A 13,062-nucleotide genomic window follows, 5' to 3' on the forward strand; every position below is an offset into this window, starting at 1 on the left:
TAGGCTGTAAAGAAGGTTTCATTTCTTTAACATGGGTGAGAGTAAAAATCAAATTGCAGATTGCTTGGGGTATCATGTGATTCCACTGTGAATAAGCACAAATATGTGGGGTAGCATGGGGTCGTAGATAGGGCCCTGGACTTTGGAGGGAGGGAGACGTCAATTCCAATCTTACCTCAACACAGTTACTAATTTTGGGGCTGGAGCAGATTCCCTGTGCCTCATTTCCCCCACCTGCAAAATGAAAGCAGTAGTAGCACTTGCTAACCTCTCAGGGTGGTTGTAAGAATCACATGAGACCAAGAATGGGTAGCTCTTTGCACATATGGAAGGTCTCTGCTTTGGGACATCGCCATTGTCCTCACCGTTGAGGTTGATTTTTTTTGCTGTATCCTAAATCCTGAGGTTCTGCTTCTCTGGGAGCTCATTAAACATCCAGATTCAGTAGCACTTTCCCCAGAGGAGGACAACACAGCAAGAGATGAGAAGAGAGGTGGCCTTTTGGATTTTGGAGCTGGAAGAAGATCTTAGACACTCTCCCGTCCAGGCTTCTCATTTTTTATAGATGGGGAACCAGCTCTAGGGAAGTCAAGAGACTTGGCCAGGGTCATGCATAGAGTGAGTTGGTGCCACTGTTCTTCCCACTGTATCATGCTGCCCTGAGATGGCTCAGTCATTAGGTTTGGTTTGATTCGCTGAGGCTGTAAGGACTCCATGACACTTTTTGTATTTTGATTTTCTTTCAGTATTGCTGCAGGAACGTTCATGTAAAGCATTCCAGTTTTTGGATTATTTGTACCCCGATCTGGGTTCTATTAGTATGGATAATTGAGCGTTAACCGTATTACCCAAGGCTCTGAGCAGGGTTCAGCTTTCTCCTATGGGAGTTTCCTGTCAGGCCCTGGACTTTCTTTAGGCTTTTTTTTGGCGGGGGGAGTGGGACGGAAAGGACGTTGTAGCACCTGAGAGGAGGAGAAATGGAATGAGAAATAGGATTGGAAACGGGAACTTTATTTTTCCCCCTAGATTTTGACAGCACTCAGGTTCCCTTGGTGGGCTAGAATGCCGTGCTAGTGAGGGCACCTTCATGGGTCCTTGTCTAGACCCCTTGTTTTTTCTTTGCCATGACCTAGCACCCATTCCTGGCCTAACCCAGCCAGCCATCCTACACGTATGTAGCACTGGTCAGCATGGTAACAGGAGAGATTTTAGCTGGTTAATGGGAAAACATCTCAGCATGCATTTTAGGGAGTCTGGTGGACCAGGAGCATCTTGTACATAAATAGTGATGTGTTATCATTGTAATGCCAGCCTTGAAGTCTACACAGGCTGTTATGTCCAAAGAACTTTTCTACCAGAGAACTGAGCTTTTTTCTGCCTTTTGTTTATATGAAGGTATTTGGGCCCATGGTGACTACTGTAAAATAAATCCCAAGACCGGAGGGATCATCATGCTTGGTCGGAGGTAAGGTGCTGTTTTCTCACTTTATAGCCACCCTCCACTTGATATCCAGATTTTCCACTTCATTTTAACAGGGAGGGGGCAGAGGGATGTGAAGGGGGGTGATTGAGGGGTGATGAGGCAAGGTTGTTGTGAAGGGTATGGGCAGGTGGGGCAAGAAGGACCAGTAGTCAGGCTAACTCCTGGATACGTCCTCAGTATCATCCTTAACGCCTGTGTTAGGGGGAGTCTGGGTACTCCACGGGATTCTGTCACCTCTCAGATCCCCATCCTGTTCTTTGGAGCAGAGCCTAGTGCAGCGGCTGTAGCAGTGGGCTCTTGCCTCTCACACTTAGTTGCTGTGTGACCATGAACAAGTCTCTTAGCTTTTCTGAGCCTGTGAATGAGGCTCAGAAAATGCTTTGTGGACCTTAAAGGTGTGTCCCAAATGACTTGGTACAGTTTAGAGTTCTAATAACTTCAGAATTATAAATGCTACAAATGTAGAAAAATAACATTTTAAAGGTTAATTACTGACTTTTTTTTTGCATATTGATGTTTGTTATGAAAAAGTATACATTGGTCTAGTCTGTTTCTGAATAAGTTGGTAAAACCTTTCCTCAGCTCTTAGTCAGTGATGAAAGGATTACATTTGTAGTCCTGGCCTAGAGATTATCCAGAGGATATGATTTTGGTGCATCTGTCATAGTGTTGATGTGACCCCACCAAAAAAAAGTCTAATGGGAATAGATCAGTTGACCAAGGTGGACCTCAGACTGAAGAGGTGTCATCTAGTGTCGTACATGCACTGCATGATGACAGGCTGCTGAGTCTTGTTAAAATTAAAATTAAAAATCTGGGATTCAAAATGCATAAAACTAAGTATTTTAAAATTCTTTTAGATTTTGAATTTTAATTCTTCTAAAAGTTTTTAGGGGAAGCAGCTAGGTGGTTCAGTGGATAGAACACTGGACCTGGAGTTAGGAAGTTTGTGTTCAGTTATTTCAGTAATGCTGGAGTTTTCGTGACCCCATTTGGAGTTTTTTTAAAAAATTAATTAATTACTTTTTAGTTTTCAACATTTGCTTCCATAAGATTCTGAGTTCTAAATTTGCTCCCCTTTTCTCCCCTCTCCCCTCCCCTGGACAGTGTGCAATTTGATGTAGGCTCTACATATACATTCATATTAAACATATTTTCATGTTAGTCATGTTGTAAAGAATAATCAAGACCAATGGAAGGAACCACAAGAAAGAAGAAACAAAAAAAGACAGCAAATAGTATGCTTTGTCTGCAGTCAGATTCCAAGTTCTTTTTCTGAATGTGGATAGCATGTTCCGTTATGAGTCAATAAGTATTTTTTAAATAAGTATTTAAAAGTTAAATAATTAGACTTTAAAATTTAAGTTATAGCATTTAGAGTTCTGAAGTTATAAAAGGTTACAACTGCACTAAGACTTTTGGGACATCCCATATGAATGTCATTTCTTCTTATTCACTCCCCGATGGCATCTGGGTCTAGCCTTATTCCAGCCATGCATCCCACTGCTCCCCTCTCTAGATTACTTTGTTGACCCCTGAAAAGGCCGTATGTATTTCTGCCTCATTACCTTTGTATACGTTATTCTGTCTGCCTGAATTGCTCTTCAGGCGTCTCCTTCTTAACTGGGTCTTACGTAGTTCAAGTTCCTCTGCTTCCAGGAAGCCACTGGCCTTCAGTGAACGCGCCCTCCCTTGAACTTGTTTCTGCCATTGATCTGACCCTTAACATCGACTCTCTGGTATCGTTCTTGATCTTTTCATGTGTTCACGTTCTTTCCTTTACTCTGTAGACCCTCCCAGAGGCAGGCGCTGTATCATCTTTTAGTCAGGACCGCCTGAGTTTAAATTCAGGACCAGACAGTTGCTCGCTGTGTGACCCCGGGCAGGTCATCTGTAAAATGGGCCCAGTAACAGCACTCATCTCCCAGGATTCCTGTGAGGATTCAGCCAGTTAATGTAAATGCTAGTTATTTCTGTTATCATTATTGGTACAACAGCTACTACTATTATTCTGGTTTGTGCCCTCATTACCTTTTATCTGGACTGTTGGAGAGGTCTGTTAACTGGTTCCTTTACTTCCATTCTCTCCCCGCTCCAATCCGTCCTTCACAGAGCTGCCCAGAAATTCTGCCGAAAGCACAAGTCTTACCCTGTTATCCCCCTTATTAGAAAGCTTAGAGCTCTCTATCGCTTAGAGAATCAAATAGAAGCTTTGCTCTTCATCATTTAAGGTCGTTCACAGTCTGGCTCCAACTCACTTTGCCTGACTTTTTTCCCACCCAACTCCACCTTCCCTGCTCTATGTTCTGGCCAAACTGGTCTCCCTCTTGCCCCTCATCTCTTCCCCCTATCTTTGCCCAGTGTGACTTCTCTGCCTGGAACACAGTCTCCACCTCCTCCTCTTAGAGTCTCTGGCTTCTCTCAAGGCTCAAATCACTGCTACCTCCTAGGAGAGACTTTCCTGTCCTCCTCCCTTCCCTCCTCTTCTTGTCCTGAAATTACTTTGTCTGTAACTTACGTTTGTGTCTGTGTTGTACCTTCCCAGTAGAATGTAGGCCCCCTGAGGGCAGGGACCATTTTAGTAATAATTGTTTGTTTAATTGAATTTTTATTCTTCCAGCTGCATCATAAAGCTTGACACACCTGTATGTTCTTGGTGGTGTTTTGCTAAGGACACGTAGGGGAATGTGGCTGTCAGTTCAAGGCCGCCTCTTGTTCCTTATGGGAAGGGAGCCGTTGTAGTGAAAATCCTGAGTAGATAGAGTAAGAGTTTAACGGCCCAGTTACATAGCATGTTAATGTTTTCAAAGTGTTTGACATACTTTTATGTTATTTGACCCTCACAACAATCCTGGGTGGTATAGATATTAACAGATATTATTAGCTCCATTTTAAAGATGAAATAACAGGCCCAGAAGTCACTTGCCGGGGTCACACAGTTAATCAGTGTTTGAGTCAGAATTCAAAGCTTGTTCTCTCCCAACTCTCTAGTGGAGACATTGGATAATTTCTGCATGAAGGTGGAACGTGTTAACTAAGATCTAGTTTGAAAGTCTTGCTGTTTGACTTTAGATTTTCTGAGTGTGACTTTTAACTATGCATGTGGTTATAAATGTCATGGCTGATGATGCTTATGGGAAGCAGCTCACTCCCTGCCACCTCTCTGAGGAGCAGCCCTGGGTTAATGTGTTTGTTTTTGTTTTCAGTGATGGTACACTCAACCCTAATGGAGTCCGCTTTGGCAGCTCTGAAATTTATAATATTGGTATGAATTCTGTTTCATTTACCTGCTGGCCTCTACTAGCAAAGAGAAATATTGTGGTGGGGGGGGGGGAGGGTTTGCAGTCCAGAACTCAGAGTTTTCAAGTCTCCAGTTTTTATTTCTGAGCAAGTCACTTATTCGTTTGCTGCCATGTTTGAGACTTCTTCCCATTTTCTGCTTTCCAGAGTGCTTTTAAGAGTGATCTGGTTTTAGCCTCATAATACTTTAAAAGGATAATCAGTGTCCTTTGCAAGTGGAGAGCTGATTGATCACAAGTGCAGTGGCATTGCCAGTTATACACCAGTTAGCGTTAGAAAAAGGACTAGAGCCCAGCTCTCCTGACTAAGTGATTTCTGCACTAGGTCCAAACAGTCAGCCTTAGCTACATACATAGTTTCATGCAGTGGGAGGGGCCATTAGAGATGACCAGGTTGAAATCCCTCGTTTTACAAATGAAGCTGAGGTCCCTAACACGTGGCACAGCTAGACCAAGAGCTTGAGTTAAATGGCCAGTTTTGTTGGAAATATAAACTATCCCCTAAAGCAGTGGGTGCTTATACTTGAATTTCAGCCAGTGCCTTGGAAATTTATACAACTGGCAGTTGTTGTTCCTTAAGTATTTGGCCATAACACCTATTGTTTGGTTAACAGTTTTTTCTTTTTAGCTCCTGTTGTGTATGAAGCTTTTTTGTGGGGCTTTGCCTCATCTTGTTCGGGTGCTGTTCCCTCTCAGCTAAGTTCTATGTGGCAGCCAACAGCTGGAAAAATAGCTGCAGCCTAAATATGGTTAACAGTGACAACCATGTGAAGTTTCCTCTTTTAACAATAGAACGTAATAATGCTGTTGAAGAAAGAGGCCCATGTTGATATGCGCTGTTAGCTAGGCTAATCTTAGTTATACAAAGTATATTTTCACGTATAATTTCCTCTTGAAAATCTCAAAGAATTACTCCCATTCTTCTCCCCAAACTCTCAGTGATTTGTAGGGAGCAGCATTAAGGAGTACATGGGGGTAGAGAGAATTTCAGGTCTATTACAGTTGTGATGGACTAAATAGGTTACTGTTTACACCATAAAGGCCAAAGTATTAATTAGAAACGTGTTTTCTGATGTAATTGCACTCTGCAGCAGAGTTCCCTTTTGCCTGAGCCCTTCTGGGGCTCATGAGCCACCGGGAGAAGCAATGCTGGGGTTCCTGAAGGCTTCCCTTTGGGATTGTCAGCCCCTGGATTGTTGAGCATATGTATGTGTGGGTAGAAAAAGAAATGGGAGGGTAAGGGGAGGAAATTTACCTTTGGGATAAATTGGAGAGACTTCGACTGGAATAAAACCCAAGCTGGAGAGTTGAGAAGATGTGGGGGTTGTTTTTGTATTCCACAGTCGAAGCCTTTGAGGAAGTCATGGACAGCCTGTGTGTCCCACAGTACAATAAGGATGGGGAAGAGAGAGTGATCCTGTTCCTGAAGATGGTTCCTGAGCACTTATTCAGTCAGGACTTGGTGAAGAGGATTAAGGATGCCATTCGCCTTGGCTTGTCAGCCAGGCACGTCCCTAGCCTCATCCTGGAGACCAGAGACATCCCGGTATGTTGGTGAGCCCTCGCCCAGGTGGCTGTCTTTTCTGTCATTTTTGGAATAACCATTAGGTGCATGTCGTTTTACCTTGGAGCAGATGTGCCGGAAGTTTCTGCAGTGAAGGGCTGTGCTCACATTTTCTGCATAGCTTCTCTGCATTGTCTAGTGCATTGTCTTCTTTTAACTTTCCTGCCTTCTGCTGTCCAGAGATTGCATTTAAACTGTCTCTGAGCATGTACGCCCATTGGGCGTGTGTGTACAGCCCAATAGAAATGCCTGTTTTTCACGAATACAGTTTTTGAGCCTTCTTGGAAGTATTGTTCAGAAGATGAATTGTGACTTTTTAGAGCCACCGAGGTAGTCTGTCTACTTTAGGTTTGATATTAAACTGTGAAGAAGAGGGAAAGTTTAGATTGAGGTACCTTAGAGGCTTAGCTCAAGAAAGCTGGCTTCCCCTTCTTGGTTTCCATCTGCTGAGTTTTTCATTTGAGGCAAGAGTAGGAATTCACGCAGATTGGAGAGCAGCTTTAACTCTCATTTGCTTATACAATGAGAGCATTCTGTAAATCTGAAACACAAACTGCTGAGCATGTGTGTACATACACGCCTGTGTGTACAAACAGTGTTGTGTATTTTAAGCTTACAGAGTCTATGTCTCCCAAGGAAAGGCCACAAGAAAACACCACCTGGTTAACATATTTTTGAAATTAAATTGATCCACTATGAGAAAAACAAAATAAAATGCTGCCCAGAAGTTGGTGTGAATGTGTAAGACATGATAAGTTCTTTAGCTGTAGAAATGCATTATTAGGAAATATTGACTACTATAGTTCCATTAAATTTTTCAGATCACTAGAACTATTTTCTTTTTCTGGCAACCTTGAGTTTCTTTCTTTTGCTTAAAAAACAAAATATCCTGAACTGTTAGGATTTCTTTTTAATCATGTGTCAGGAAACCTGATAGTTAATATGGATTAGGAATGTGAATATGGAGAGTGGGTGAGGACAGTTGATCTGAAAATACAGAAATCCACAAACCAGAAGTATATTGAGTGTCTGTTGCTGTGTGTAAAACTGTGATGAGACTATCAGGCCTGGGCCCTTGGTCTGTCTTTGGTGTGAATTCACTGGGTGACCTTGAGCAAGTCATTCCCTGTCTTTGGGGCTTAAGAACTTGTTGTTTTGACCTCACTTTAGTTTACCGACATATCCCTTCATCTCCCTCATCCAATAAGTCTTCTTTATAAGAGAGAAAAAAAACTCTAGCAGAACAACTCACATATCAAGTATGTCTGGCAGTGTTTACATCCCACGCCCTCGGTCTCCCACCTCTCTGATGAAGGGAGGAGATGGGGGCTTCTCCTGCACTCTTCTCCAGGCCTGGCCTTGTTCACTGTAATTAGACGGCATTCATTTCTGTGTTGCTTTTTCTGTTTGTTCTCCTGGTTTTGCTCACTTTACTTCCTGTCAGTACATACAAGTCTTCCCATGTTTCTTTGAATTCTTCCTATGTGTCACTTATCAAAGTTCAATGATGATCCATTGATCTGTGTGTTGGTAAACAAAATGGGCTCTCAGCACTCAGTTCAACCAAGTGCCCTTGAAGAGTTTGGCCTTTGTTTCCTCGATTAGATTCGGGAGTCCTTGGTGCCTCCTTGCCTCAGGAGAGGGCCTAGTTTACATGGGTTTGAGCGACATGTTTGGGACATCAGAGGCTTTTAGACCACGTGGGTTTAAGTCGCCTCTTTGTGACAATTTTAGCTCATGTGGGTGAGTCACATGTGTGACTCACCGTTGACCCTGAAAAAGATATAAAACCAGGGGTTGAGCTCTTACCCACAGCAGTGGTGGCGCTCGTGACTCTGGGCCAGCCCTTGTTATGAGCTCCCGGGCTGAACTTAGATGTTGGTAACTATGAATTGTATTTTGTCTGTCTGTCGATGTTTGTAATTTGTTTGTAATTTGCTCCTAAGTTCAAGGTGCTGGCTTTTCCCCCTGAACTACTAAGTGAATAGTATTTGTATGCTGAATTAAAGTAAGCTTGTTAACCCCTTAATGTTGCTTTCCTTAGTAAAGCAGATCAAAAGAACCTGGGCTTTTGCAGCGTGCTGGTAGTGTGCTTGTGTCGGTCTTTCACCCCCACAATAGCTGCTAGCCAGATTGTTGAAACAGTCTGTCAGCAAGGATTTCTCAGTCACCAATGATGTTCTGGGCCCTGTGCCAGGTCCTGTAGTTACATAAAGAAGCAAACCACTCCTGCCCTCAGGGGGCTTACGCTGTATTGGAAGAAACAGCAGATAAAGCTACACATATATACAGAGCAAAAACAAAGTAATTTGGGGCGGGGGAGGCAATTCTGGTACAGAGCCCCTACTTTGTAACTAGTTTTTTGCTAGAGTTGATCTCTCTTTCATTTCCTTGGAGCTCTTGCCTGGTGGTTGGATCTCTGGGTCAAATGGTGTGGACATTTCAGTAATCTTTTTTCCAAATTATTCACAGATTGCCTAGCAGTGTGATAGTATGCCTGTCTCCTTGAAGTGGGACTGAGTCTGTCAAAGGTGGGGCTGGACTGAGATGATTTTCTAAGGGCCCTCCCAACTCTGACATCATATTTCTGAGGCCTTTTGGATGGTGCCTTCTCATTTCTGCCTCTTTGCTCTTTCTAGAACATACTGTTCTGCTCTTTCTCCTCTTCATTTCTCCAAATCTGTCTGTCTCTCTTGGCCTGGCTGAAGGTCCTTCTCTTCCGTGGAGCGTTCCCTGACGACTCCAGCCCACACTTAGCTTGTTCTGATCTAAATTCCTGTAGTTGTGATTTATTTAACCGTTTGGCCTATGCCGTCTTGTTTTTTGAGTCTCTCGTGTCTCTCAACTACACACAATACTTTGTAAAACAGTTCTAAACTCATAGTAGATACACATTGGATACTTATAAAATTGGATTGAATTCATTCAGAGCTGGCATGACATTTAGGGACAAGAGGCCCAACAGAACTTAAGGATTTATTTTTACCACCTTCCCATGGAGCCCAGTGGGCTAGCAAGGACCTGGATTCAGTATTCCAATTTCTACAAGTCCTCCTACCACATTCAGATAGTTGAATTAGGACATCTGTCACCATTAGTGACCACTAACATATCCAGAAAAGAGAGGCTGGGCCTTGTGATTCTTCCATTAAAGGCAAAAGCTGCACACTTTATCTTAAATGACAGTCTATTTATTTTCCTGACTGACAGGAGAGGCATATTTTTGATTCCTTGGACCCTTTTGTATAGCACTTATAAGCACATACAGCACAGGAGACATTTGACTTTATAGGAGAGAAATAAGCTGTTGGCGGTGTGATGTGGATGACAGGCAGGCCCTGGGGCATTGCTTCTCAGATCATTAATTTATTTGCACATTGATGGACTCTTTCAAATGACTGAATTTTAATTATGCTTCAGGTAAAAATGTGTCCATGGTAAAGTGGTCATGCCGTTACCATGCTGTATTCTATATTCGATGGGTTTGCTCCAAAAGAAAGTTTCTTTACCCATTGATGCTTGTTAGTTACTTAAATCCAATCTTGATGGGGAGTGGGTGGGTGGGAAGCTTATGCACAACGTATCTCTAGAGAGAGCTGAGTACAATTTAGAACTTCAGGAAGAACTTTCATACTAGAATTGTTAACAGTCAGACCTGAAGAATTACCTTGAAGTTAATTGATACTGTTTCATTCATTTGATGACTCCTAGGCTCTTCAGCAGCCTTATTTCTTGGAGGTTCATTGACATCTCTGCTTTTAAACCCTCTCCAATCTCTCTACTCTTTGAAACTTAGTTCTTCCAGGAAGGTTTCCTTGATTTTATAGGAATTGAGATTCACTTTGACAAAACACATTTATTTTACCTCTCTGAGTCTGAACCCTGAGAAGTAACCAAGAGGACAGAACAACTCTTGTACTGTGTTTGACCGTAAACTTTCTGAAGCCAAGGTCTCTGCCATGATTTAGCTTCTTCCCCAGGTGTTGCTGAACAGAAGGCCCTGAAGCCCTGTGCAGTGATGAAGACTGAATTCACTTGTAATATTAGAGTAATAGGCTTGGTCAGATAGACTTTTGATGTCCTAGCAGTTTGGTGCTTTTATTTCAGTAAGGAGAGGAGGGGGGTTGTTAAAGAAGGCACTCCCTTTTCACCCCCCACCTTTTGAATTTCTTCCTTCAGGGTTCAACTCAGGTGGTACTTTCTCCATGTAGTTTTCCACAATCCCCCTGATTTTAGTGATAGAAAGGTATCCTGGAATAATTTATCCAATCTCTCCTTTCCACTCTTCCCTCCCTGTCTTGTATATGTTTCTCTCTCTGTCCTATCCTTTAGTAGAGAGAGCCCCAGGGACTACTAAAAAAATTGTGCCTCCAGTGTCTCTCACAGTGCCTTATAGATAATAGGCACTTCACCAGTGTTCATTAAATTGAGCAGAGTTCAGGTTCTAGATGATAGAGTAAGCTTTAGGAGGAGAAGACATTCTTCCAAATGAAAGGTGACCTCTTGTGTTCCCCTGGTACTTCTGGAAGGCTTAGGTCTGAGACTGACTGAGGTGTGTGGCATATGGTCAGATAACCAGAATTCTTGTTTGAGCAGGGCAGTGATTTTCTTCAATAGTATGTGCACGTGACAGGGAGGGTTTTTTTTTTTTTATGAGGAACGTGTCTTGAATTTTTCTCTTCTGTCTTACCTTCCAGTATACAATTAATGGGAAGAAAGTGGAAGTTGCGGTGAAACACATCATTGCTGGGAAATCGGTGGAACAGCGTGGCTCTTTCTCCAACCCCGAGTCCTTGGACTTGTACCAGAATATTCCCGAGCTTCAGAATTTCTAAACGTGACTGAATTGTGCATCTCTCTGACATACATTTTGTACATAGAACTCTCCTATCTTCAAAAATTATTTAAATACTGAAGATTCTTTCACAAAGGAAACTTACACAAAGTGCTTTATAAAATAGTAGGGGTAAATGATTTCCCTCTTGAGCAGTTAAATAGATCTTGTATCCTGCATTTTTGACAACTTGGAGGGTTATCTTGGTTTTTAGAGGGAAAGTTAGCTTTGGGGTGGGGTTATTTATCTATATGTATATCTAGTTAAAGAGAGACTTTGAATATGTGTATGACTACACATGCAAACACACAGACACACATAAATTGTATATAGGAGTGCACATGTGTATTTTGTGACCATTGTTCAGTGACAGGATAATGTCCAAGGGGAAGTTGAGGGCCTGGCTAATGTTCTAGATAAACTGAAATGCTCTCAAAAAGTTCCTTATTCTGACGAGTGACAGAGATTTTAGATTCATGATGAGAGCTTTCTAGTGGATCTGCTGAATGACCTCGATCGCTCCTCAAGGGGAAACTGGACCTCAGGACTCTAAGAATGTACCTTAGGTTTTATACTGCACCTTGGACAATTCCTCAGGAGAGGCTAATCTCTCGTTGAGCATCAGCAGGCCCTCAGACAGGTCTAGGTGTAGCTCTAGACCCAGAGCTGTTGATAGGTGATTGCTACAAACTCTCCAGCTGAGTGGCTGCTAGGCTGTGTTAGATGTGCCTGTGCTAGTGTGTCACAGCTCACTGAACCAGATTTGTGAAAAGCCTGCACTTTCCCATTGACAAATGGATTTTAATATTTCATAGGACTTTCCTCTTGAATTGATTTTTGATTTTTTGTAGTTTAAAAATTTTTAAATGTGATTGTAAAGTGTTGGGTTTGTATGTTTTGGTGATAGACATTTGCACCCTTGAGTGATGTTTTCTTTTCTGGAAGTAGAAATAGAAAGATTGTTCTGCGTAATGTATTTAGCCTTGTTGATGAGGTGCATCCTTCTAGCACTGGGGCTAGCCCTGGATTCTGGGAGAGATGGAGGTGAGGATGCCCAGGAGCTTGGCTGAGACTTTGTGCCCTCAGGAAAATACTCCTTCAGTTTCTGTTATTATTGTACTTTCTGGATGTGGTGATTTCTTTAGTTTCATGTTGAAATTTCATTATTAGAGCTTCCCATGTTACACCAACAAATTATTTTGGTGAACTCTTTATTTTATCCCATTATGAATTTTATGAACTCTGTTACTTGTTTTTGTATTTTTTTTAAACAGAGCACAATGTTCCAAATGAAATTAATCTTTTCAGTTCTTTTTTTCTTCCAGGTTATAATACAAAGGGAAAAAGTGCTGTTAGGAATATGGTGCAACAAATAAATGGATGTCTATATATTATACATATGTATAAATGCCTGTCATTTTTTAAAAGGAAGACCGTGCTAATTTCCACTGACGAATTGACATATTGTTATATTGACACCTGCTTCCTCTTATCAGCAAGTTTTGCATTTGTAAACTTTTTCCAGTAAGAGTGATTAGCTGTTCTGAGCCTTTGGGGGTACTGACCAGAACTCCCTTGTGTCCACCTGCACATTTACATGGGACTTGGGGCTCAGAGTGTAGTTTTGTGTGAGGGAACAACATTTTTCTCTGTGTCACACTCATGGTCCAATATGCGTGGTATTCTGACCTTTGAGGAAGACAGAAACTCTGCAGGTTTATAATCTGTAATCTCTACTATGTCATTACAGGAATGTGGAGAAAGTAGAGTCGTGTTTGAAGTCTCAGGTGTAGATATCCTTGCAATTGAATATTAGGTTTTGATTAATAATCAGCATAATGTCCCTTTGTATAGTCACACATAGTACCACGGGCTTAAAATT

General features: G+C 42.0%; 1 protein-coding gene across 2 annotated transcripts in view; it reads left to right on the top strand.

Annotated features, from left to right (window-relative positions):
* Nucleotides 1-12,576, top strand: part of AACS (acetoacetyl-CoA synthetase) — an 86,276-nt gene extending 73,700 nt beyond the window's left edge. The window contains exons 15-18 of one of the 2 annotated variants that reach the window (XM_036740770.1): nt 1,396-1,465; nt 4,690-4,748; nt 6,126-6,328; nt 11,044-12,576. In XM_036740770.1, coding sequence (XP_036596665.1) covers nt 1,396-1,465; nt 4,690-4,748; nt 6,126-6,328; nt 11,044-11,181 — 470 coding nt within the window. In that variant the 3' untranslated portion in view covers nt 11,182-12,576. The remainder of the gene's footprint in view (nt 1-1,395; nt 1,466-4,689; nt 4,749-6,125; nt 6,329-11,043) is intronic. The other variant, XM_036740771.1, reaches the window with a different exon arrangement.
* The last annotated feature ends 486 nt before the right edge of the window (nt 12,577-13,062 follow it).

Source organism: Trichosurus vulpecula, chromosome 1 (assembly GCF_011100635.1).
Source record: "Trichosurus vulpecula isolate mTriVul1 chromosome 1, mTriVul1.pri, whole genome shotgun sequence".
Lineage (NCBI taxonomy): Eukaryota > Metazoa > Chordata > Mammalia > Diprotodontia > Phalangeridae > Trichosurus > Trichosurus vulpecula.